Consider the following 26,682-nt stretch of genomic DNA (forward strand, 5'->3'; position numbering starts at 1 on the left):
TGTGTCTGTTTTGTTTGGGTTTTTTTTTTCTTTCCAAACCATCAGACACCGGTTTTGGGTAAGTTGGTTGAGATGTGGTTTGTTAAAGTGCCAAGCAGTGCCCCAGGACATTTTCTTCATCATTCAATCACCAGGCAGCTATTGTGAAAATTTTGCAACTTCTTCTGGGAAGTCCAATCATGACATTTTCACATTGTATTCTGTGTTAGATTCAGATTTATTTCATTTAAGCCTCTTGTCTCCTTGGAGAGCCAAGCAGGCTAAGGTTGTGAGATGGATGCCACTAGATTGGCAAAAAATAGAAAAAATTTAAAAAAAATCTGACATCAGTTTGTCTGTGAAAAGGCGCCTAAGTCTAAGAACCAAAGGGAGAAGGCTGAAAAAGTCTAGCCTCGGGACATGCTACTTAGGAGTCACCTGTCTGCATGTCATGCATTTAATCTTGTGGGTTTAACAGGTTTTATTCTTCTTCTTCTAAAATAATTTAATGGAAATGTTGACTACAGCCATGGATGTAAAGAAGAGAAGTGTGGCATTCCTTAAAGAAGGATTTGATATCAGTGACATCAGTGCAATGATTTAGTCTGTGATGGCAACACCAACTTCATCAGTGGGTGACGTGTAGGGGTCATGGTTTGCCAGCCTGCGCTTACACACCAATAACGGTGTAAAGGTCTGCAACGTTTTTTGCAACGCCAAAGATCGTCAAGTCACAAAATGCAACTGAAGCAAAACGTACAGCATTATATATTTAAAAGTATGTAACCAATTAAATGTTGCTTTAGGCAAACAAAATATATTATAATATATGTTAGTGTTAAGAGAAAATGATGGGCATGTGTTGTAAAAGAATTGAGTTTCTGAAATTTGAGGCGGAGTGAGCGCTCTTACTTTTCCTGTGGTTCTCGCGTGATCCCGCGCAGCTTCCGCTTGTCATTTCCGTACACAAAAGCTCCGCTGATGACGTGTACACTCCTCAATCGTTAGCTAAAAAGCTTAGCCACCTGTTAGAATAGAGGTATTGTAATAAATAAGTTATCAAGGAGACGGCGGTAGAAACGTTGGCTTTGTAACGATGGAGACGCTCTACCACCAGACAAACAAGTGAGTACAGCGGGCGGGTTTGTGTGAGACTTTATTAGCAACGTTAGCTCTTCTTAACTATCTAAACAACGTTTACAGGGTAGCTAGTGTAAACACACACACACGGCCGGAATGAAATGTGATGTTGATGCATGTAGATAAGTAAAGAAACAGTCAAATGTTTAAGGTGTTTTGGTTCTTGTTCAGTAACGATTGTTTTATTTTGAATAGACAAATCCAGGAGGTGCAGTCTCAGATGGGAAACCTGGAGAGGACAGACCGTGACTCCGTTCACTGTGAGTAAAGGACGATCATCAGTTATGCCAGGATTCGTGTCAGCTCATCTACACATGCGTCTGTTTTGGTTTAAAGGTGTTGCTGCTAGTGCCCTCTCCTGTCTTACTTTCCCCTGAATGTCTTGCTCATTTCCCTGTCAGTCCCTGCTGTGGCTGACTGTTGCTGTTTCGGATGTACTGACAGAAGGAGGAGGGCTGATGCCTTTCTGGCTGGTTGTTTTCTGTAGTTGGTGCCTGTCAGGAAGTAGAAGGGTGGGAGCCAGTCAACCCTCCTCCTCAGTTCCTTCACAAACCATGACATCACCTTTTATTGTCATCAAGAGCAGACCTAAATCCTACAGAAGCTAATGAGCTAATTTCCCTTGTGTTTTCCCCTATTTGTATGTACAAGTGTTAGAGAATGAACTCCAGGCTAGAATCGACCAGATCTTCAATCATCTGGAACGCCTTGAGATCCTCGCCAGCAAAGAACCACCTAATCGCCGCCAGAATGCCAAATTGTGAGTTTGGAGTGAGTCATTTGACAGTGTCCATAAAGCTCCTGATCTGACGAGGTGAACTATATCTCATAAAGACACCAAGAGGGTGTAGAAGGCAAAACACACAGCCTCCTCTTGCCCTGTGGCGACGTGGCTCTGTGAAAACATTCCCCTAGAAGCCCCGTCATCACAAACATTCCTGCTGCGTTGGGCAGAGATTCATCTCAGACTTGGGTAAACAGCCCTTAGGGGACACTGTTCACCCCATCCCAGAGCTTTCCTGTGATCCTGGCAGGAGGACCAAAGTGAAGCCAAAAAACAGGGCTTTTCATTCCAACTGCATGAGATCTGAGCTTCAAAAGAATGGTTCTTAACCTAGAAACAATAAATACTGGGATTGTGTCTGAGACGAGAGACAATAAGCATCATAGTGAAACATTTACATTTTAAGAACAGTTCACAAAGTTTTTGTTTTCATTTTTTTGTTGGAATTTGATTAAATTAACTTGCAAAACAAACCACAGATTTCATATTTTAAAAACAGAAGTTATCTATTTTTTCCTACTTGTAACGCGGGTGGTGATTACCAGAGAATATTTATGAGGAAACTTGTTATCAATGTCGTTAGCTGGACCTGCATATCATCATATCAGCAGTGTGGAGTGAATATTTGGTGCTGTCGTTTGCTCTCCATCAGACGAGTGGACCAGCTCAAGTACGACGTTCAACATCTGCGGACGGCTCTACAAAACTTTCAGCACCGACGTTACGCCAGAGAGGCCCAGGAAAGAGAACGGGAGGAACTCCTGAGCCGCACCTTCACCACAAATGTAAGTCCCTTCTACGTAGCAGCATTCTCTAATGCAAACAAACTCATTTTAAAATCCAACACATTTTTTTGTGACACTGTCCAATAACTGGACTGGTAGTTCGGCACACAAGTTCAGGATCGTTACAAATAAAAATGATCTTATCCAACAGGATGCAGATACCTCCATTCCTATAGATGAAACCCTACAGTTTAATACCAACTTGCACAACGCACACAGAGGCATGGACGACCTCCTGGGCAGTGGCTCGAGCATCCTCAATGGGCTCCGAGATCAAAGATCTACTCTCAAGGTCTGTGTCATCTCTAAATACATGCAAGACAAAGCAAAAGTGTGTGAACATTTGTTTTCTTTAAGAAATAAATTCTATTCCAGAATAAATTTGATTTCTATTTCCTGACCCGGTTTCTGGTGTCCACAATTGACTTATTGTTCCTGAGCGTTTTCTAAGTGGGTGGTGTTTCCAGGGAGGAGATGGGCTTCCTGGTTTGGCTTCAGGCCTCTTATCAGGGCGTGACTGCTGATCTACTCACAGCCTGGCGGTCCAGTCATGAGAAACCGCTGACTGAGAGTGGCGCGTCAGGGAGGGTCCAGGCCCACTCCCAAAATGAGATGAAGTAGTGCCGATACTGTTGACAGTCGTAATGTGATCGTTACTGATGTGTTGGGTTTTTTATTCACAGGGAACACATAAGAAGATGCTGGATGTGGCCAACATGTTGGGTCTATCTAACACGGTGATGAGACTTATAGAAAGGCGAGCCACCCAAGATAAGTTCATCATGATCGGAGGAATGTTGCTGACCTGCATCTTCATGTTTCTGGTCGTCAGATACCTGGGCTGACATCCAACCACCTGTTTGCCAACAGTTAAAAAGTTCTGGACATTTCAGCATTTCGTCATCCCACATGATATGAATTTTAACATTTAAGTGACCTATAACTGGTGCCATTATGTTTTCCTTTTCCACATGGATTAGCATCATTTTACCCTGGATTGTTGCTAAATGGGAATGCTGAAGACTCGACGTACAGACAGTATTTTACAGCACTTCAAAGTCCTGATAGCCTGTTACTTCTAATCAGTCTGCTGCTTCCTCCAGATTTACTACCAAACATCTACTCTTATCAAAACCACTGTAAACTATTCTTGTTATTGTTTTCTTCCAATGAAAAAATCATTTTTTTTCTCCTTGGTTTGTCATTTGTCTTTTCATAACAAGAGTATAAATGTAAAAATGCCCATTATTTAATTTGTCTGACTAAACTAACATTTTCTATCCTGTGCTGATGTAGTGATTATATAATACATATGAGCTACTGTTAGCCAACGTCATAAGTGCACTCTGCTCGGTCGATGCAGATTTAACCGTCAAGTGGATGAAAATTTTAATTCAAGAACTGAGGTACATGTTCAAAAGTCTAGTTGCTTTCATCTGAATTTACCAGAATCCATACCCAGTCCAAATCTTAGATGTAGCTAAGATCAGCATCTTTTACAACACTAACCTTAAACTTATTGTGAAATGGTCTCTTTAGAGAGCTGTGCTGGCTGTCAGCCGGCCTGCTCATTTAACAAACTCATTAGATGTGTGCTGGTATTTATTCCAATGGGAATTATGAAGGAAATCCACTTTTCTTCCACCAAGTCCAAATAGCCTTATGTACATTTTAATGATAAAATTATATCATTGCAGGGCCATTTGTGTCATCTAGGAACTAGGCTATAAATGAGAAATAAGTCTAAAAGGTTTTACTTAAAGGTAATGTTCTGATTGTCAGGCTTGTCCTCTGTGGATCTTCTGTCATCATGAAGTGATTTCCCAGACACAATAAAAACATCTAGCTGTGCTGCTGACAGGAGGCCATTTCACTGTTTTTCATGTGGATTTGACTGCATGTGTTCAGTGCAACTAGAGCGCCCTCTACTGTTGGCTAATACCAGCAGGGATTGCCGGGGTGTTTCTGGTGAACGTTATGAAGAAGAAAAACGCACGTGCGCTGAAGGTTTTATTTTGGTGAAACAGAGTTGTGTTTTTTTAAATACAGTCGCTACTTCTTGACAGACGTCTTGTTGCAATCCCAGCCGGTGTCAGCGGGACGATTGAGAAACAGCCTGATAAAACACACGTGTCCAACTTTTATCCCACTTTATTTTTCCTAATAGCTCTCGACCTTTAAGTGTTAAAAGGTTAATCTACAGCATTCTTATTTACAAAATTACACAAAAGCCAAACAAGGCCCTTCTTCTGAAGAGAATTTGGAAAATAATTTAAAAACAAAATTACAATTATTGCAGTATACTACACTCATTGTTATGTGATGCAAACACACCACCTCAATGTACAGATTTCAGTGCAATTCACTCATGTGTACCCTCAAACAGAAAACAAGTTTTGCCTCAGAGAATCAGTAAAACCCTTGCATCAAATTCCTCCTTAAGGACAGCGCTATACCAGTTTAGACTGCAGACATGTCGTTTCATGTAACTGTTGGCCTGATTTTTCACATTATACACTGATATATGTACAAATTACAGCAATACAAACTATCTGAAGACAAGTAGAAAACAGGTTGTCTAATGGGAACATCAATGTAGCAGAAATAACCAAAATGTGCAATCTCAGCAATATCTTGCATTACACCGCTGAGGTTCATTTCTGTAACATAGCCACTTTTCTCCTGCCATAGCAGGACTCTGTTTACTTCTCTTAGTCACTTCGGTTCTCTTTGGACGCTAAAAGTAGCTAAACCTGTAATCGTTTATGCAAAAATCTCCAGTGTGTTTTGTCAGCCTGGATTAAAATAAAAGCCAATTTCAATAGAAAGTTTGTCTTGACTCAATATTTAGATAAAGCACGAGGGGAAATAAACCAAGCTACACAAACTAGATGATGACAATATTAGTGTTTTTTTTTATCCCAAGGCAGGTTTCCACCAGCGTGGTTTAACTTACAGGTGTCGCGTCTGACACATACGTCTAAATCCTCAGACCAATAATTGTTCTGTCCTGCGTTTAATAGCTGAATCCTGTAATTATCATGTTTCACGTCCGTTGTCACTCAGGAGCCATGATTAGGCGGGTGCTGAAGGTCCTGTCCTGAGAAAATTGGGTGCAGGAGTGGGTGGAGCTGCAGAGCTGCCGCTGCAGCAGCCTGGGAGGGACGTGGGGCAAAAAGTGTGGGATAAAGAGCTGCATGCGGGACGTGGTGGAGAGCTAAGGGGGTGTGGTGAAGTGCAGACGCAGGGATAATATGAATGGGCTGACCAGACAGGAAGGCTGTTGGGTGGGCAGGAATCAGTCCTGCATGTCCCAGTGTGTGTCCCAAAGAATGACCAAGAGAGGGGGCCAAAGGAGACAAGGAGATGGGAGTAAGGTGGTGCTGCGGAATGTGATGTACCTGGGCCAACTGAGCGTGTGCGGGATGATGGTGGTGGGGGTGTGCTGGGTGGATGCCCATGGCTGCAGCAGTGGCTGCGTGGTGTTGCAGGATGGCATGCTGGACGGTGGCGATGGACGTTCCTGAAGCTACAGAAACGGTGGGCTGCTGGATGTGGATCTGCTGCAGGGCTGGTGGAGCGGGAGCTGGAGCCAAGTTGGCAGCTGCGGCAGCTGCAGCTGCAGCCGCTGCAGCTGAGGGAAAGGCTTTGACCTGCTTGGCCAAAAGTTGCTGCTGAATGTGCTGCTGTGCTGCCTGTTGCAGCTTGCTGTATTTTTCCATCTCCTCTGGTGTGAAGGTGATGGGCTGACTCTCCAAAGGCGCCAGTCCATCCTCTTCTGCCTCAATGCTGTCCTCCTCCAGACTGGGGGGAGGGTAAGTCGGGTACCCGTGCACCGGGGGCTGTTGTTGCATATCAGGCATTAGAGACTCCATCATGGGGTTGTGGGAGGAATCCTGTCCTGATTCTCCTTGGTACTGGGACATCATCATGGAAGGGTCCTGTTCAAACATCGGCAGAGGGTCTTGGTGTACCTGTTCCTCAGACGTGGGTTGCTGCTGCATCTCTGCTTGAGTCACTGTGGTCTGTGGAGCCTCTTCAACCTTCTGGACTGGTGGAGCTGGTGGTGGTGGCGGTGGAGGAGGAAACTCTCTTATGGGTTCAACAAGGATCACCTCTCCATCTGCTTCCGAGTTCTTTCCCGTTCCAGATTTCTCTCCCTCATCAGGTCTGGTTAGGGAGAGCAAAGGTTTCTTTCCTGCCTGAAGCTTACCAAAAAGCGGCAACATGGCTTTGCTTCCTAGAGTCGGGGGTAGTTTAGGACCAAAGTAGCCCTGTGGCGGGTCTTTAATCTTACTCCCAGATTTTGCTCCTGTGGTTGAATCATCTGAACTCTTTTTGGACTGAACCTTCTCCAGCAGTTGGCGTGCCGTTAGCGTGTTTCTCTGTTCCCCTGCATCACGGGACCCGCCTGGCCTCAAAGCTTGCAAGCCGGACGAGTGGGTGTTGCGGTTAAGGCCTCGTGACGATGAACGTGGGGACTGGGAGCGGTAGATACGGGAGCGGTTGAAGTCTCTGCGATTTGTGTCACTGTCCCCTCGAGCCCTGGTGCTTCGTCTGTGCGGGGAACCTTTGTTTGAGCTGGAGGAACGGCTGCCTGAGCTTCGGCTACGGCTGTAGCTCCGCCTCCAGGATCTTGTACTTGTGCTGCGACTCCAGCTGCTGGAACTTCTGGAGCTGCTCCGGTGACGGCGCCGATGCCTCTTCCTTCGGCTGCAGCTACGTGAATGTGAGCGAGAGTCCTCTGAGGAGGAGGAGGTGTACTGATGTCTCCTGGACCGTCTACGTCCTCGGCTGCCCCTTCGTTCATATTCTGAGTCTGAGGAGCGTTTGGAGTGCCGCCGCCTGCGGCCTTCTGTGCTGTAGTCGCTGTAGCTGTCCGAGTAGCTGCGGCTGCGGTAACTGTAGGCACTGCTTCCTGCCGAGGAACGCTCTGAGCTACTAGAGTACGAGCGACTACGAGAGGTCTGGCCACGATGGTGCCGACGACTGCTGCCCCGTCTGTCCCCCCGCCTCGATGAGCGGCTGCAAGACCGTCTGGATTCTTCACTGTGGTGGCGTCGCTGCTCCCGTGGACTTGACTTGTGATGGCGTGAGTGCTGATTGTTGGAGCCACCTTCTTCTTCACTTTCGCTGCTGGGGGGCCTACCATGACCAGGACTCTTTTGAGCAGCAGCAGAGCAGGAGGCACTTTGGGATGCGCTGGAGTCGGTTTTTTGTTTCTTGGTACTACTGTGCTCCTCGGAGGAGTTGGGCTTGTCGTTACTTTTTCCGTTTCCTCCTTGCTCTGCTCCAGTCTTCGAAGGCACTTCCTTTGCAGCTCGTTTCCTCTTGCCCAGTTCAGTTGCCGTGGATGCTCCACCACCGGTTGTCAGCTGAACAGAAGAGCTAATGGCCTTATCTTCTGACTTTGGCTTAGCCTTTTCTTTTTCACCACACGTCGTCTTATCTGGATTCTTGTTTTTGCTTTTCTTCCGTTTGTGCTTCTTCTTCTTTTTGGGTTTCTCCTGCGTAACATCAGTCTCTTCTGCATCTTCTGCAGCATTTTTCTCTTTTCCTTTGTGTTTGGAATGCTTTGCAGATTTTTTATGCTTCTTCTTTTTCTTCTTCTTCTTTGCACTACCACTGGAGGTTTCAGGTTTTTGTTCATCACCGTCCGGCTGGCCAGGCTCTCCCTTCACCACTGACTTGTTTTTATCAGTGTTCCTATCAGGCTCCGGTGCTGCATCTCCTTCAGCTGTTGAAGCAGCTACTTCCTGTCCTTTGTTATCGGTCTCTTCAGCAGGTTTAGGAGACTTTTCTGCTTTTGCACCATGCAGTCTTCTGTTTCTAGACAGCTTAAAGTCAAAGTAGAGAGGGTTGCAGCTGTAAGACAGTGAAGGCAAAGCTTTTGTGAATTCAAGCAGCTCTGTGGGCCACTGCAGGGTCGTACTTTCATCTTTGCTCAGGACTGGGAAGAAGGGACCAGTAGGGATTTTTGGACCCGTATTTGAATCCGCCGTGTTCTGTGTTTTCTCCTCTTTCTGAGGAGCACAAGTGGGCACTGCTGAAGCCGTGTCTTCTACACACACGGAAGCATCTTCATCAGGCTTTGCTTCAGGTGACGGAGGAGCTGGCTCTGGGTCAGGGGCTGGTGCATCATCTTGTTTTTTTTCCATTTTAACCTCAGTTGCTTTAGACTCTGTCTGATCACAACTTTCCTCAGCCTGTTTCTCCTCCTGCACCTCTTCCTCATCTTCCTCATCTTTGCTAGCACCCTGTTCAGTTGCCTTCATGAACAGCAGAAACTGAAAGTGGGGCTTTACCCGACAATGAGCTGGAGGTACATAGTGGTAGTACTGAGGCTCCTGTCCAGTATGTCCTTCCTCTTTCTTCATCATCATCATCATCTTGAGTTTGCTGAGAGTAGAGGCTAGAGAGCCCCCATCATCTGACTGCTGTGTCTCCTCCATCCCAGCCATGCCACCTTTCTCTTCTCCTTCACATTCTTCAGCTCCTCCCTTTGGACTGTCTGTGCTGCAGCCTGATGTCTCCTCTTGTGCTACAGCTTTCTCTCCCTCCTGACTCTCCTCCTCCTCAATCGCCTCCTCACCGTGATCAGTGAACACAGCAGCTGCTGTCTCCAACTTTACTGGGGCTTTCTTGGCAAAAGAAAACGACACACTGACTTTGGATGCACCACTGGGAGTTGGAGATGAAGATTTGCTCTTTCTTAGAGAAAAAGTGATAGCAGGTCCATACTTGGGAGACGACTGGCCCGGTTTTTCTGCAGGCAGTCCCTCTAGGGTGGCGTCTGCCACAACAGGGTTCTCAATTACCATGTTGTCAACATCGTCTGGTTTCTCTCCATCAACAGCAACTGTGGTGGTTTTGAACATGGGTCCACTTCCAGGAGTCCTAAAACACACAAACATAAGACCACTGTGATGTGGAAAATGACACAAATGGAACAAATAAACAAGACACAGCAGCTTGTGTTATGGTAATAAAATAACCATAAAAGTTTAAATATTTCTCAAGAATAATTCGTTGCATAAATTCTTTTATAATTCCAGTGAAAACCAATTTAAACATGCTTGGTGGTGCATTCGAAGCAGCGGAAGTCCAGCCAGCAGGGGGCTCCGCAGGAACAGACTCTTACCGGTTTTGCTTGTCTTGTTTCCTCTGCTCAGCCAGCTCATGTAGTCGGCGCAGCATCTTTTCTTGCTTCTTTCCATCTTTGCGTGAACGGGACGACACGTTACGAGCAAACTCTCTCTGCTTCAACTCTTTGAGCCTCTGAGTAAAATTAGAGAAAAAAACGTCAAATTCACCAATGATGTCCTTCCCAATACATGGTGTCATGTGTGGATTACGCTCATGGTTTTCTGAAGCATTGACCAAGGAAATATGACTAAGTACGCTTTAACTTCTATCTCAGCACCGACTTCAATTATGGCAGCAACAGCAGTCGTATGACTAAAGACAAAAACGTTGTCATATCACTGATCAAGTGTTTAATATTACATTATCTGTGTGTGTGTGTGTGTGTGTGTGTGTGTGTGTGTGTGTGTGTGTGTGTGTGTGTGTGTGTGTGTGTGTGTGTGTGTTGCAGTACCTGCTTGTGAGCGTGGTCGTAAGAGTTAATGTGGTTGTCGAACTCCTGGTGTTTAGTATACTGCTTGTCACAAAGCTCACAGTAGAAATTTGCTCTTAGGTCTTCCAGAGCTTTAGCAATGGCTTTCTCCTTTTCCACCTGGTCCTAGTTTCGAAAAGAATAAAAAAAAAAACCTCTAAATGAATCAATGTGTTTAAAGGCATTCAGAGAAGATAACTGGTTCTCCATCTATGCTTGTAATCATCCACTTTTACAAACGTTTACTTGAACACTTTCGGTAGTCCTTACGAAGCTCACCTTGTATTTCTGTCGAAGTTCTTCTGTGTCTTCCTTTTCCACTTCGAGGACTCTCCTCTTCTCTGTGGCATCCTCTGCATAGTCCAGCTAAAACACAAACACCAGAGGTTAAGTAAACAAAACTGTGGTCAACAGGAGTTCTCTGCATTTTATGTAGCACTTAAAATAGAGACAGCCTCTTAATGTTTGGACTGATGACTGGACGAACTGGACAAGTCTGAACGGTGGAAGCTATTGAGACAGCAGATGTAAACTACCCAGAGTAGGACTGGTTAGTTTTGTGTTCTCTAATGTTACTTCTTATTTCTCCTGTTAGCAATAAAAACAAATCTGACAAAACAGTAAGCTACTATTGAACAAACATTTGCATTAAGTAGGGCTGCACAATATATCGAAAAATTATCGTCATCGCGATAACAGGACGTGCGATAGGCCCATCGCAAAACACGGCAAAAACAGCGATAAATGTTTGGTTCAAACATTTCCATCTGTGTCATACATCAACATTTTGTAAACCAGCTCTGTTTTTTAAGCGGAAGTATTATTTGACCAATCAAATGTAGCCTTTCTGATATGCGGCCAATCAGATGGTCCCGTTCACGTAATACGCCCGCCCCCTACGTAGACCCTTTTGGAAAGCAACACCCGAACAGAGTTTGCGGCGCCGTTCCCTTGTTCATCATGCTGGCTCAGAGCAACGAACGCACTTTGTGCTGATGTTTCTGGATTCAGCGCTGCTTTCAAACGTGAACGTGAGTCCGCTCGGTGTCGTTAATCATTTTTACCGGGCTGACTCCGACACGTGCCGGTGAACCAACCCACCTTCATGTCGCTAGTGTTAGCCCCAGGCTCCGATTAGCTTCCAGCTAAAAGGCTACAGCACTCTCCTCCCAGTCCCACCCTGAGCTGCTAAAGAGGGCCTGGAAAAGTTCCCCCACACATCAAAGTGATTTTTCATTTATGAGCTTTTATAACCTTGTTAATCAAGATAGTTGATTTGCTGCTGCACATAAACTGTCAGTCAGAAGCTCTGCTAGCCGGTTATCTTAGAGGAGCTAGTTCAATTTGTTAGCTTGTTATCAGAATCATAGTTGCAGTTTCATCATCTGAGCTGCTTTTTAAGATCTAGGTAAACTTGTTCAATTTGGGGTTAAAAACAATCGTTTTCATATATTTTCCATGTAGTTTTTTTTGCCAGTTCCTCTTCTGAAAGGTAGAAAATTGTTTTTCTCTTTCCCTCAGAAAATCTTAATATTCTCCTAGTTTGGCCCAGCACAGATCACTTCCCAGTTACAGCAACAGCCTTATATCATAACCACATAAGTGGAGAAAATGCTCAGTAGCAATGAGAGAATTTGCTGTTGCATGTAAGTGATGTTAACTATTATTTAACATTTAAACTTACTTTCTGATTTTTTTTTATTTACTCAAAAACCCTGGTAAGGGATGTTTTTCTGTATTTGGAGTATCAGAAAAAGTTTTATGGTGGAGGTGGTGTTTTAAAGTCACTGAGAAACTGCATGCATGCAGGTTGTTGTTTTGCTGCTAATACAGTAGCAGCTGCAGCTGCACATTTTTGCAATAAAATGTTATGTTGTAATGGAATTCATGCATTAGTTTTTGTTTGCTTTGAACCCAGAGCAGACGTCACACGCCAGACGACATCAACACTGCATACTTTAGTATTTGGTTATTTATCGTGAGTAATATCGATATCGCAATATTAAGCACTGTTATCGAATATCGTAGGTTTTCCTAATATCGTGCAGCCCTAGCATTAAGTAAAACTTCTTAACTCTACGACCGCTCCTTTCAAATACAACATGAACAAAAGAGCATCCTACCTCCATTTCCATCCGGCCCATCCCCATGACATCATATTTAAGTATAATGGGCACAGGGTCTGTGCGTCCTGAGGGAGAAGGGACAGAAAAGACCAGGTCAGTTTCTGAGGCTGGGACAAAGGACTACGTCGAAGACAGCCTGCTTTTAGAGCATAAGGTGCTGGGGTTAGAGAATTTTGCCTTGAAGTGCAAAGAGACCAGAAAGCTACAGTGAACCAAACACCAGCCATTCTCACAGCTTACTGCAGCGAACTAACACATGTAGCCTTCCCGTTTCATCTCACAAAGCTGATGTTCTACATTACCAGCAGCTTCGTCTTATGTTGGTCTTTAAGATTACTCAGCAATTTGCCTTCTTTATGTGTCCTTCTAAGAAAAAAGCCCTCAAACAAATATGCCACCCCTGTTTGTAAATAGCTGAAGTCCTGTTGAACCAGAATGCCAGGAATATCAAGCACGCTGCAGCATGGGGAAACATTTGTGCCATTGCTGCATTTTGTGTGGAAGTGGAGTTGCACCACCGCTACAACAGTATGCAATAGGGAGGGGGTGGTACGCCCAGTATTTTTTAGGGTAATTGGAGCCCCTCCCGTTGAGCTGTCTAACAAGCCCTTTTTACCACCTCATGGTCTAGGTGCATTTACTTGTGTGTTTCATCGTGTCTGCGGGTAAATGAGAGCTAACCTGTGTTACGTAAGCTGTGAAAAGAGCTAGGGCAGAAGGAAATTAACTGTAGAAAAATAAACAAACCAAAGGACAACCAAAAAACAGAACGAAACATTAAAGATATAAAACATATTAAAAAAAAATCAAAACTACTTCAGAGATTGAGACAAAATCGCTTAATCCACTTATAATCAGCCAAACAAAGCAGAGAAAAAGTAAATAAAAAAACAAGCACTGAACTACAGCAGAGTGACGTCACAGGCCAGGTGTCGCCATGGTGACAGTGCAAGGGATTGGGGATACTTACCTGGTAAAACATGGGTATGAGTAGGAAAAGGAAGAGGAAGACAGACAGACAGATAGACAGATAGACAGATAGACGGGGGATCTCAAAACAAAAGGCTTAAAAAGAATTTGGACTAGTCTGCTGCTCCTGGTGCTAGTCAATACAACCACCAATCTTACTGATAGGGATTATCAATTCAGTTTGGTTTCAGTTTTTTCCCCACTCCCATATAGAGGAGTTAAGTTTAGTTCCCCACAAATCTGCCATTGGGCTTTAGAGAAAACTACAGTTGTGATGATGTAAATGTACAACTAATGCATCAGGGTTCTTCTATTCCACCTACTTTCCTGTTCTTTCCTACTCAGTTTCAGATGTTTCAAAATGATTAGAGGTTTAATAAATAAACCACAAAAGATCAAAAGAAAGAACATTTATAGTAAAATGAGTCCTTTTCAAAATGGTCTAGCATTTAAATGATGCCTTCCTGAACACGGGAAGGCATCATGCTGTTTCAATTTCTGTTCTATACCAAGAAAAAGAGTCATCGCAGCCCAATGACGTTTTCGTTGTGAAATCACGGATGCATGGGCATTGTGACATGTAAAAGCCTGCCTGGACATTCAGTCCCACTGCAGTGTCTTTCATTCAGACGAGCTTTAAACCCATCATTTCACTCCTATTGATTTTTGAAGGCTTAATCAATGGAGGAACTGAAAGTCAGGAACTACTGTGTGACACTGAAATCACAAAACTACTGACAGATGTGTGGATTCACACTCTTTCACAGAGAAGTGAACCAAAATAAATATATACAGTTTTGCCTGCTAGCCAGCCACTGCAGTGGTCAGTCTGAATGGAGTCACAAGCAAGGCCAAGAATTAAAGATTCATGAACAATTACAGTCATCCCAAACTATCACCAATCTTTAAACACAGTGACAATACTTCCACATTACCCATTCCGGTGGAAAACAAAGGGACCAGACAAAAACAATGTGCGTCTAAATCACAAGGTGTGAATCACAAGGTTAAAAAACTGAAAACAAACAAAATGACAATGTTCTAAGAGTAATACAGATGCATGATAATATACAAGCAGCAGAATGAGGACTAAGACGGAGAGAATTGAAAGCCTATGTAGCATTGGTGCTCTGATGAGAGGAAAATGAAAATAATGGGAGAAATTAAAACAAACAATAAAAAATAATCAAATCAATTGGGGGATAAAATAACATTTACCACTAAGTTTACCATCAGCACAACATGGGCAGGATCAAATCGCTGTAAAAAAGAAACACCAATTGGTTAAGCAGGAAGATTGAGGCACATGGAGAAGGGAGGGTGGGGTTGGGAGTGTGGTTTAGGGGGTTCGGGCGTTCTTTACCAGAGGGGCTTCAGTGTGTCACCCCCCACCCCCACCCACCCCATTCCTTCATTCAGGGCTAGGTGCTTACAGGGATTTCCTCTCACCACTAGTCCAAACCGCTCGTCCAGGTCCCCAGGCCCCTACAGTGGTGTCATCATGCTTTCAGACAAGCACCCTTAACTCTAAGCCTTTCCACTACTGGACATCACAACCAGCAACTTTCACAGAGAGCCTCTGTTTTAACCATCTCCCTCAAAACATGTACAGCTTTATCAGATTTTTATTTTAGGGACTGGAGAATAACTGAGGGATATTTGTATAATCTGAATAAAAAATTTGTAAACACATAGTTATGTACATAGATTAAACTAAAATTCATAAACTTGACCATTTTGAAATTTTTCTCTCTCTTAAAATAATAACTTTTTATCCAATTACAAAAGAAAAAGTGAGAACTACACAAACATTTGAAGTTTCTGATCTTTACCAGTGTAGTGGAAAGGCAGCTACATAACATCAAATGTGTACATCTGAAAATATCTTTTGATATTCAGAATGTGGTGAAAAACTACAACTCCTTTAGGGACAGTACTCTGATGGGAGAAGCCGGGTAAATAAATAAACAAACAAACAAATCTTAACGTCAGATGAAATCTCTGATGTGCTTTGTACCATCACAAGTCTTTTTATTTTTGCTTTTTTAAAGTGTTAAAATATCTAGACTTATTCATTCTTCTAGGGATGACCACCATTTTCCCCCTATGAGCTTTTTGCCTTGCAGACGCTTGTAAGCCCAGTTAGCAGATCTCCTTGAGATGTTATTTCCTCACTAGCCTACAGCCAGCGAGCTCAGTTTGGGATGTGCTTAACCCCCACAACAGATGGACACATAAAACATAAGAACGTACCTGAGAGTAGAGCCAGCAAGGCTTTGAGCAGTGCTTAGAGAGGGTTCTGCATTGGTACAAAACAGCCGTTTTTAGGAAACCAAACTGTGGAGCCAATAGCAGGATTACATTTATTTAATACTATTAAAAGTGGTGGTTCAGTGTCCTAACTACAACACTGCTTAAAACCCCAGGTGAGTGACAGTTTGAGGCAGGCAGGAGTGCACCTCTGGGACAAACATGCTGTGCAGGAGGGGCAAAGAAAAAGGGGGAGGATGGAAGCCTGTAACCATGGGGACAGAGACATCCGCAGTGAAGAGGGGAGAGAGGATTTCCCTGTAAGTTGACTCTATGACCCGGTAAGTAGCAGGCACACACACACACACACACACACACACACACACACACACACACACACACACACATATTTCAGTCCCACATAATGACCACACACACACTTGAGTTTCACAGTTTTAGAGGTAGAGACAGGTAAACAAGCAGAGGGGAGAAACTTGTCTACACGGCAAGCCATTCAAAGTCTGAGCTGTGGTTACAGCCAATCAGATTACTCAACAGCAGCCACGAAAACTCAAAAGAGGAAAAAAAAATTCTAAAGTACGTAGATGATTCTAGGGGATGTGATCGAATCATGGCTTCCTACATCTACCCTGATTAAAGATCATCTCAGTTCTTTGTATGAATCAAAACACGTTTCATTCTGAAGCAGATTGAAGTAAAAATTTAGTGATTATGAAGCAAAGAGGAGGAAGCTGACAGAGGCCATTAGCCTACGATTCACTGTAGAGAGGGATGTTACACTGAGGTCAACTGCAGAGTGGGAGAAAGAAAACACACCCACACATGCATACTGACATACAAAGGGGATCCAACAAACCTTACCTAAAAAGGGGCAAAAGGGACAAAAGAAGAATAAGAAAAAAGTCAATACAGTGGAAAAACTTAAAGAGGGGACAATGCTGTAAGTTCATATATCAACAGCTGTCTCTTGTGACAAAGACCACAGGAAAGGAGAGGAAGGGTAGCATGATTATCCAGCAGATGACACAACGATGTGATGACTTTGTGGGCCTATGCTTGGTTTGACCAGAGATGGCAGTCTCTGACACAGGCTAATGAATTCCTACACAAAACTGGACACAACTTGCTGCAGTCTCATCTGCCCACAATGTAGGATGCTTATATAACCACATGAATGGTGCCAGAGGCAAAAACAAGAGCATAGTGAGACACTGCATTGTGTTCTGTCCTCCATGCAAAGCTCATCCTTATCACGTCAAATAGATTGCTGCTGAGCTCTTCAAGGCCAGATGGAAATAAACATCCACGGATGATGAATACTAAGCTCTGAAATTTCTGCTGTGTTGTCCGTCTGCCCAGAATGAAGTCGTTTCCAGGTCTACTTCATTCTCTGGCTATGGCTGGGCTGAGAATACCTATGAGACAGCTCAAGGAGGCAAGGCCTTATAAGAACATGAGCAAAATATGGGAGGGCAACAGCAACACAGCTCAACAACCATCTAACTAAATGTGGGCTGTCTCTGAAAGATCAACCATCAGGCCTCTCCCAACACTAATCCTTAGTAGTGGTGACTAAATAACCACTTAGTGCAGATGCTTGATATTAGCTCTTTTACTGATATCCAGTATACTGATACTGTCTGACTGACTCTTAATTTCCAAGACCAACATATGCAGGGTTCCCCCTCACACAAAAGAAAAACTAAAACATTTTAGGTTACTAACATCACATATGAAATTTCTTCTGTGCAAAATGACGATTACTTCAAATTAAGTTAATAACAGGAAAAGTACCATGTTTATTTTGTCTCCAACAGCAGCTGAATCTAATTCTCCCCAAGCATGATGCTAAGATGTGTGTAATAGTCAGAAATGTATTCTTACTTTTTTCTGCATTTGCAGTTACATTCATAAAACATTCATAAAGATCTTCAGATAAGAAAATCTAGCCTTGGGTAGGGTTGGGCATCGTTTGATTTTGAACGATTCCAATTCCTCATTTCGATTACGGTTCCTATTGATTCCCGATTCCGATTCTTTCAAGACATGACATGTTTTACATGAGCCAGCTAACCACAGGCCCTACTTGATGAAATAATCTCAACTTGAACATGAATTTTAATTCTAGGAACAACAACATCACCTTCATGTAGACAAAAACATGTTTTGGAGAAAAAAAAAAGAAAAAGACTTGCAGCACAACCAGTGTGTTTGTTTCTGACCACAACCAAAGTCTGGAAGAAGCCTCTGGGATGAGAGGCTAAATGTTTCCAACACATCCAGAAACGTCCAGCTGTTTTCAGCTAAAACTCTCAGGATGATCGTGTCCAGGATGACTGAGAACTACACCTCCATGCTGCAGCAGCATTCAGTCACAACAGGAAGTGAAACTTAAATGTAGCTGCTGTCAGTAACTATCTAACAGTTTTAAACATTAAAACTCTCAACAGAAATAGTTCAGAAAGGAAATTTAAAATTTCATAACTTTGTGTGTGACTTATTATTATTATTATAATTATTTATTGTGGCAGAAGCTGGTGTGGGGTCCACCGCAGAGAAAGCTTCTCTAGTATGATGACTTAAATTATTCTACAGGTTATTGTTCAGCCTTCTGACGCTCACACACACACACACACACACACACACACACACACACACACACACACACACACACACACACACACACACACACACACACACACACACACACACACACACACACGAGTGCTGGTGAGCGGCTGCGTCTGACTGCTGACGCTCTGCGTGTTTTTATTTCTGCAGTGAGACAAACTCACCTCTCACCGTCCAGAGTTTGTTCTTTAAAGCTTCGATTAAATCCACCGTGTTGACGTATTTAACAAGTTTCTTCTACGCTGCAGGAGTTAAAGTTTACATTACGGAGTAAAAGTTTGTTTATATTTGGCCGCTGCACACCGGGTGGGGGGAGGGGGGACTCGGTGCTGCACACAGACAGCTGGTGTGATCAGCTCTGAAAAGCGTTGATCACAATTTGCAGATCACGTTTATTTTTCACGAAGATAAGCCGCGGATTCCTCTTCTGGTCGGCATTCTAGGAATTGAAACTAGGAATCGAAATTAAAAAAACTTTGAATGATTTCGGGAAAAACTAACAGTTGGTCCTGTTCCAATCGATGCTCAATGCCCAACCCTAGCCATGGGTGAAGATTCTTGTTTTTGTTTGAGTTGATTGTTAGCTGTTAGCTACATGTAGCTATGTGCTGTTAGGACAGCATACGTTCACTACACAGGGCAAATTTCTAATTCACATGTTGTGCACGAGTTGCAGTTTTGCATCTAACAGGAGAACAGTGCAGCATATCACTGAAATGTTTTAAAAGGATAAAACAGGACATGGTAAAGCAGATAGACAACACTAAAGGTCAAAAGTTTCATAGAAAAAAGGTTCACTCGACACCCTGCCAATACCAGTCTGTCGACCAAGAGCACGTTAGTAGACAACGCTTTGCAGCACGTTTGCTGGGCAGTGCCAAGTTAAGAGTTTTAAACAAAGTTTTAAAAAGCCAGGAAAAAAGGGGAGACAGAGAAAGCAAATAAAGAGTCAGAAAAGTGAAATGTTTAAAAGCTCTGCACTACATCCTCTGAGCTTATGAGCACAGCAGGTCTGCGCTAATGAGGTGCTAACGTCAGCCAGGACCAACCCACACATAAAGCCATGTTCAGCCTTCTTTCTCCAAGAGTCAGAATAACCGGGCAAAATGCCTCAGAGAAACTCTACTCCTTCACTGGAGGCTTATTAAATACATATTTTATAGAATTCATAGAACATGCAAAGCTTTAATTACACTGCTCTGTAGCATTCTGCTTCTGACATGCTGACGAGGCACCAGTGAAACTGTAATATGTGCTGTTGAAGGTCTAATAGCTTGCAGGCCCACAAAACGTTCATAGGTTATCAGTTAGATCTCTGACATGGTGTCCATGCTACATGAAGTAGATCCCAACTGTGGTTGTTTGACCATTGCACAAAGGAAACAACCAAAAGCAACATTTAGACTGTGTAACAAAGACACAAACCCAAACATGTACCCTGGCAAAATGTGGATTCAACTAAAAGTCAAATAAACACGAAAAGAGGGCAAATCAAAGTGGCATATTAGAAAATAATCAGTTGATAAAGCTGGATGTCATAAGTCAGCTTTAATCTGATATTATGGAAACTAAATGCATCAGGAGGACACAAATAACATCATCTGCAACCATCAGGGTGTTGTCCATCAGTCTCACCACTACAAGACTCCAGGAGACTTTTATACACTTCCAAGAGAAACGCAGCACAACAAGAACCTGAATGATGTTTGTTTGAACCATAAACCTTTAGTGTACAGCAACAGAAATAAGAGATGGTCAGAGGAAGGATGTGAAGAGAAATAAAATTCAGCAAGTGGAAAATGTAAACAAATACCTGAAAATGTCAGGGAGAAAATAAATGAAAGGAAGCGGTGGCTCAGCACCACCGGCATATGTGATCATGTTTACGAGTGCATCCTCACCCTGCATGGTTTTGCCAAGGCCTTGTCCTGATTTCCAGCCATGTTTCTGAAGCAGCCGGTGCCCAATGTTATCCTAGCAGAGAGAACAGAGGAGAAAAACCAAAAATATTCCAATAATAAGAAGAGCTATTCCCTGTGGGCTCGAGTAAAAAAGAAAAACAACAAACAGACAAAACACTCAAATCACACTATCATCATAAGCACAACCACCACCACCATCACCATTGTCTTTATTGTCATCACCTACAAAGTGTAACAATCAGTGTCTTCCAGCACAAAGTGTGTTAGGGCAGTTTGGGAGAGGAATTAGAATCGGGAGACTTGAGATGTAGGGTAGGATTTCAGGTTTTTAAATCAATACAAAAGGCTATTTGACACCTGTAGACTACAAGATGTTTTGATGCATCATGAGTGCAATTAAAAAAAGAGTTTTCAGGCAAAAATTGGGCATGAGCATTTCTATTATTCATAGTTAAGATAACACATCAAGTAACATCTACTAACTGAGATGTTAAAAGGAGGAAGGAGAGGGCAATATATGTATCACACACATACATATATGATCCACTACAGAGTAAGAACTTAGTACACAAAGAAAAGTTAAACGAAACAGGTATGGAAATCTAGCAATACCAAAATGAAGACCAGAAACTCCAAGCTTGCTGTGATTCCGTCACCATGACAAAGGGAGCACCATGAAACATATACAGCGGTCACAAAAAGAGCAAGAGGAAGAGACAGAAGTGGAGCTAAAGGGCCTTGGATTACCATTACAAGGCCCAGGGTAGACAGACTATGGATATGTGAAGGGGTATGTGGGTGTGCAGGTGGAGAGAGAGAGAGACAGTGTGCTTGTAGCCCTGTTACCAAAAGTGACTGTTGTAGATGTTTTTGGACACCTTCAACCTTTTCTGTCTATTAACTGTCATGTTGTAACCATGATCAAGATTTCAAATATATTTTTCTTTTCAACCAATTTTCACTGATTGCACTATTGTCATATCACTTTTAAAAAATGATCACTAGTATTTAGAGACTAGAAAACACACCTTTCAGACTAGGACCCCTCATACGATCAGCAAAAAGAACGATTTCAGACATCCATCTAAATTCTTCTTCTTTTTCCTATCATTACCAATGCTTCCTATAGAAAACTGAGTCCAAGAATGTGGACAAGCTCTTTAAGGCATATAAAAACATACACAACAGTATTTGCTAGCGCAACATATGGCCAAATGTGCAAGTTGAATATTGTTAAAATTGCTAGCATGAGTCAGCCATATTAAAACATTGACTTGAAATGCAAAACCGTCCCACCACTACACACTAGTACATCCTCAAGCACAAATAAACAGGAAACAATGAGATTTCTTTGTAAGCAGTGTTTTGTGTTGTGATTATAACTATTCCAAGCTTGTCTAACATTCACCAATGTGCTGCATTCTACCAAAAACCATACAAACCAAACAAAAAAGGATATTTATAATCACAAAGAGACTGACATCAACTTTCACGAACAGTAAGTGAAGGGGAAGGAATAAAAATAAAAAAACAGCATGCAGCTTTTTGTTAAAGTGTTTTAACAAAAAGGGTCGTCGGAGTTAGTAGCGCATTGTGAGTGGGACACATTCAGAGGGGTGGGCTGAAGGTGGAGGGCAGGTTAACAAAACTCCAGCGGTTAGTCTCAGGTGGATCAGCCACAGAGAGAAAGGTGATGGCTCAACAAGGCTCAATTAGATCTCTTTGACAGGAGGTCAGAAAAATAAATAAATAACAGAAACGGACAAAACAAGAGCAGGCTGAGCCATGATGAGGGTGCATTTTAAGGTGATAGAGGAGAGCTGGGTTTGTAATGGAGGTAGTCTCAAACACAAAGCACACACTGCATCTCCACCCCAACACTGCAACTGAAATAAGCTGGATTTACTTTTTGGTTGTTTGTTTCAGAGCAAACTGATGCCTTCCTTGGCTCTTTTCATACATTTCTAGATTAAAAAAAATAAATCGTCTAAACGGTGGAATGGTCATTTACTATGAAGCTGGTATGGTTGGGCAATAAATCAAAAAGATATCGTTTTCAAAATTTCTGACTTTTATCGAGATGATTTTTCCCATGTCCACAAATTTGATGATAAAAAATGAAAAAATGTTTGTAGGTTGGTGACATTCATGCCCCTTTAAGAAGCTGTTCCACCTTGACTCACATAAAAATGTGACTCAATGTAATACACGTGACAGCCCCATCTGGTGTTTCTGCGCATACCTGTGGTTATCGTCTATTTATTGTTATCGAGTTAAAATCCTTAATATATTGTGATACTGATTTTAAGCCACATCACCCAGACCTAGAAGCTGGTGAGAAAAATATGACCCAGTACACAATGACTCTGATATTTTGGTAAATACTTACTGCTGCCCTCACACTCATCATCTGCAAACAAAACTGTGTTTTTACCAACATAAATTGAGATTTTTGCTAATGTTTTTAAAGAAGTGATAATTCAAAAGTCAGTTTTTAGTGTTTACTTGCAATCTGGAGTATTTGAGAATTGATAATGTTGCCGTCTTTTTTGCACATCCAGTATTACTTTATATCTTGGAAACACAACAATTGAGCTGTTTTTACAGGGTTTGTTTTCCTCACAGCTGTCTCTTTACGCTTCTCCTGTCCCTATTAAACTACAATTGTGTCCTGAAAAGGTTAATAACTGAGAGGCAAACATCATGACTGGTTACTCTTGAGGGATGGTAAAGTCATGGAGCTTGTTTTTCTCAAGAGTTTGGGCAATTTGTCCCTTCATTAACCTGGTTATGATATATGTAGAGTCTGACAATTGGATAAGTTTCCTGTGAAAGACAAAAGATCCGTTTGTGCCGTCCCTCACATGGTAGAGAGACAACATAAAGCCCGACTCAGCTCATAAATTTGAAGCCTAAAGGTACAATTGTGGTCATGATTTGGAATGAGCTGCTTAGCAGTTTCTGGTATGCCCCTGACGTACGTCTGCACTGCAGACACTCGCTACTGCTCATGATACAATGCTTCCTTTTGTACAACCGTATGGAGCAACCACTATGTAGAAGTCAGCATTTGTCAATTTGCTAAAATTGTGCAGCTTTAAGAAAAAAAACAATCCACCTATATTTATCTGCTAATAACATGGTTATTCAGCTTTTCCTAACTGATTCATTTTGCATCACCAATGTTTAAAAAATCCTGCAAAAGACCAAATAATTACACATAACCATTTGAAATTCCAACCTTAATTCAAATGTGTTTCAGCTATTTTTTTAGGGCTGTAGAACAAGTAGAGCAGGTCGGATGAGGCAACAGTTTGCAGTTCTTGAAAGTAAACAGATGGGGTCAAAATGGGCTCAGCAGAGGTTGGAGACCAGAGATGAGGTGCAGACTGAATGTTAGACTACAGATGAGTGCACCAAAAGAATAGACAGACAGATGAAAGCAACGACGGCGAGTCCAACAGCAGTGCAAGTGGAGTGAAGGCATTTCCATACGAACCTGGCTTTAAAATACTGGGCTGTCAAAAAAACAGTCACACGTAACACAACGTAAGAAACCGGCCAAACGCTTCAACTGCAATTCTGCTAAGATTCCCTAGTTCTTGCAAATACAAATTTCTCTCTGCCTTTAAACAAACACTGTATACAAACAAAAAGGCAGACATTTTAATAAATCCACCAACTGACTGTTAATACAGGAAAAAAGAAAAAAAATATTCGAAAACAACATCAAAGCAAAATATGGGGTGTTTTTAAAAGTGTGCAATGTGTCATTGGCACATTGCAAGGTACATATATGAATAAGGGAAGTGATATGCAGGGGACCACACCTGGAAGCCTCAGAATTGAGTCTGGTTTTAGTCTGGACATTAATGGGAAAAAAACCAATAAGTGCATCATTAATCTATAAATATAAGAACTTGCCATGCCTCAAGGAACTATGGAGATAGGTGTGTTAGTATGATTGTATAAGTCTAAGCAGACAAAGACACATTTGTCTTTTTCAGTATCAATTCACGCATTTCGGGTGTTTTTAACCAAGAGTGACAAGGACTCTATGGTAAATCTGTCTAATGGGAAAATAAGTGTCAGTTGCCAGGCTTAGCCCACTGTTATTTCTCTGAAGTTTAATGTTTTCCTTGAATTTGGGGTTCTGTAATTTCTTGTTCAGTGGTATGAGACTAAAAGGAAACTTCTAGATAGGGGCGACGGTGGCACAGGAGTTAAGTGCTCGCCCCGTAATCGGAAGGTTGCAGGTTCGAGCCCCGCTCAGTCTGTCTCTGTTGTTGTGTCCTTGGGCAAGACACTTAACCCACGTTTCCTGCTGGTGGTGGTCGGAGGGACCGGTGGCGCCAGTGCTCGGTAGCCTCGCCTCTGTCAGTGCGCCCCAGGGAAGCTGTGGCTACATCGTAGCTCATCCCCACCAGTGTGTGAATGGGTGTGTGAATGGGTGAATGACTGATTGTGTTGTAAAGCGCCTTGAGGGGTTCCAGGACTCTAGAAGGTGCTATATCAAATACAGGCCATTTACCCTTCTGTTGAGGTCCACTTAAAGGCAATCGAGTTAAACAGGAGTAAACAGAAATACGTACATGCTAGACTTAGTCTCAAATGATCAAAGACTGCATTATTTATGTGAAAGTTAGAGAAAATTCAATTGGTTTGATTAAATAATCCAGTTATAACAAAAATAAAACATAAATACTTACCCCATATCTCAGGTGCTACATTGTAAAAGGTAAATGTGTCAAATTATAGAAATGTCCAAAGTATTTTATTCACTAGGGGTTGCAAACGGAGCTTGGTGCAAGGACATGAACCAATTGTCTCTTCAACTCAACTGGATTAAAGCTGGTGCATAATGTAAGGCCTGTGGTGATCTAACATAAGCGGTCAGCCGGTAATATACTGTTGTTCACATTCACTAGTGGAAAACTGACTTATAAAAGGGTTAGTTAAGTGAAAACAATAGCTACATCACAATACTTCATATTTAGGAATCAGCTGATTTTTGTACAACTTGTCAGTCTGCAGTTAACGTAACTGGTAACATTAAAAAACATTTTTCCTTCTGTGTGGGTTCTGTGGCTCTGAGGTTGCCCACTGCATATCGCTGTGGTACTGGGTCGACTAAGGGAAGGGTAACAGCTTTAAGGGATTGGTAAGGGCAAGTGATGAAGAGAATGAGTACGGGGAGAAAAAATAAAATAAAAGTCGTAATGATTAAGACAGAGTGTTGAGAGAACAAATTACTTAATGCTACCAAGTTAAACACATGCAATACAAAAACATTGTTAAAAGGAAAACAGCAAAGACCAAAGGGGAAACGGGAAGAGAAAGGAGATCCCAATAAAGTACCACAGACCTCTAGCTGCCTATGAATCACACACAGTAAATGGCAATGGAGGGGCTCTGAGAAGCTGGGCAGAAGCATTTATTAACAACTCTGAGACAATTACAACAAACACTCCCACTATAGAGGTCTGCAATGTATACAGACCCTTTAATGAAGTGTCAGTGTAACTGTATAAGAAATCGTTCCTAATAGTCCATAACGAGGCTAATATTAAAGTTCTCATTTTTAATGTGATCTTAAAGTCACCAATGTTTTTAGTTGGATTAGGCGTTATATTTATTTTCTGTTACTTCTGTTTTTGAACCATAAGCCTCTTAGAATATCCAGAAGTGACGAAAAGTCAAATATTCAAATTAATCGGACGATATTTTCAAATCTAACTGATTTTTTTTCATTCCCAAACCAAAAGGCCTTTCAAGAGCCTAAATATTGCAATGTTGAAAGTTGACAGCACATCTGTCAGAGAAGATGTGAAGAGCTGTGTGATGCTGCAGCATGGCCCTCAGGCCCCTCCACAAATAATAGCGCAGGAGCAAAAGAGCCACTCAAGCCAGGTGAGCAGGCCACCTCTCTTTTTTATTGTTATCGTTTTTCCTCTTCTCAACCCTACAGGAAGATTTGTCAGACTTTACCGTGACTCTTTTAAATCTATAGTATACTTTAGGATATTTAGGTCATGAATCCACTGCAGTAAAAAAGGAAACCGTTAGGTTTTCATCTGTAAGAATGAACTCTTGCTCATATTTACTTAAAACTCTTGTTCGTGGCCTTTAACTCTTTTTATCTAATCAATCCATGTAAACTTTGTCACTCATGTCCACTAAAAAAATCATATAAATTATGTCTCACCATACAAGCTTAATCTGAAATCTCTGAATTTATCAATTAGCTGATACTATGAAGTTTTAAGTTAAGCGCGAATGAACATTTTACTTATTGTCTGTTATGAAAAGGTCAAAACACACAATGATAGTTTTGAGAACATCTTTCTTGAAGCTTGTGAGAAAAAAATGAGTCTGGGCCTGCTTACCACAATGCTTCAGAGACAGAAAGGGGATGAAAAAAGTGAGAAAGACAGAAAAAGACAGCTGTCTGCGCTATTAT

The 26,682-nt window shown here is 42.2% G+C and overlaps 2 protein-coding genes across 6 annotated transcripts in view; one reads left to right on the forward strand and one right to left on the reverse strand.

Annotated features, from left to right (window-relative positions):
- The first annotated feature begins 944 nt into the window (after positions 1 to 944).
- gosr2 (golgi SNAP receptor complex member 2) lies at positions 945 to 3,880 on the forward strand. The gene is made up of 6 exons (XM_015948705.3): positions 945 to 1,104; positions 1,315 to 1,379; positions 1,771 to 1,879; positions 2,556 to 2,688; positions 2,840 to 2,980; positions 3,372 to 3,880. The coding sequence occupies exons 1-6, from the start codon at positions 1,076 to 1,078 to the stop codon at positions 3,531 to 3,533; spliced, it is 639 nt and encodes a 212-aa protein (XP_015804191.1). The 5' UTR covers positions 945 to 1,075; the 3' UTR covers positions 3,534 to 3,880.
- A 1,653-nt stretch (positions 3,881 to 5,533) lies between these two features.
- gpatch8 (G patch domain containing 8) overlaps positions 5,534 to 26,682 on the reverse strand; it is a 30,581-nt gene continuing 9,432 nt past the window's right edge. For 3 of the 5 annotated variants that reach the window (XM_070551375.1, XM_054740198.2, XM_054740197.2), the window contains 7 exons: positions 23,722 to 23,740; positions 20,202 to 20,274; positions 12,427 to 12,494; positions 10,583 to 10,669; positions 10,286 to 10,429; positions 9,830 to 9,966; positions 5,534 to 9,585 (listed from right to left, as the gene is read on the reverse strand). In XM_070551375.1, the coding sequence (XP_070407476.1) occupies positions 5,751 to 9,585; positions 9,830 to 9,966; positions 10,286 to 10,429; positions 10,583 to 10,669; positions 12,427 to 12,494; positions 20,202 to 20,208 (4,278 nt within the window). In that variant the 5' untranslated portion in view covers positions 20,209 to 20,274; positions 23,722 to 23,740 and the 3' untranslated portion in view covers positions 5,534 to 5,750. Of the gene's footprint in view, positions 9,586 to 9,829; positions 9,967 to 10,285; positions 10,430 to 10,582; positions 10,670 to 12,426; positions 12,495 to 14,616; positions 14,659 to 20,201; positions 20,275 to 23,721; positions 23,741 to 26,682 lie in introns of those variants that run through there. The other 2 variants (XM_070551376.1, XM_015948697.3) reach the window with 2 other exon arrangements.

Source organism: Nothobranchius furzeri, chromosome 5, assembly GCF_043380555.1.
Source record: "Nothobranchius furzeri strain GRZ-AD chromosome 5, NfurGRZ-RIMD1, whole genome shotgun sequence".
Taxonomy (NCBI): Eukaryota; Metazoa; Chordata; class Actinopteri; order Cyprinodontiformes; family Nothobranchiidae; genus Nothobranchius; species Nothobranchius furzeri.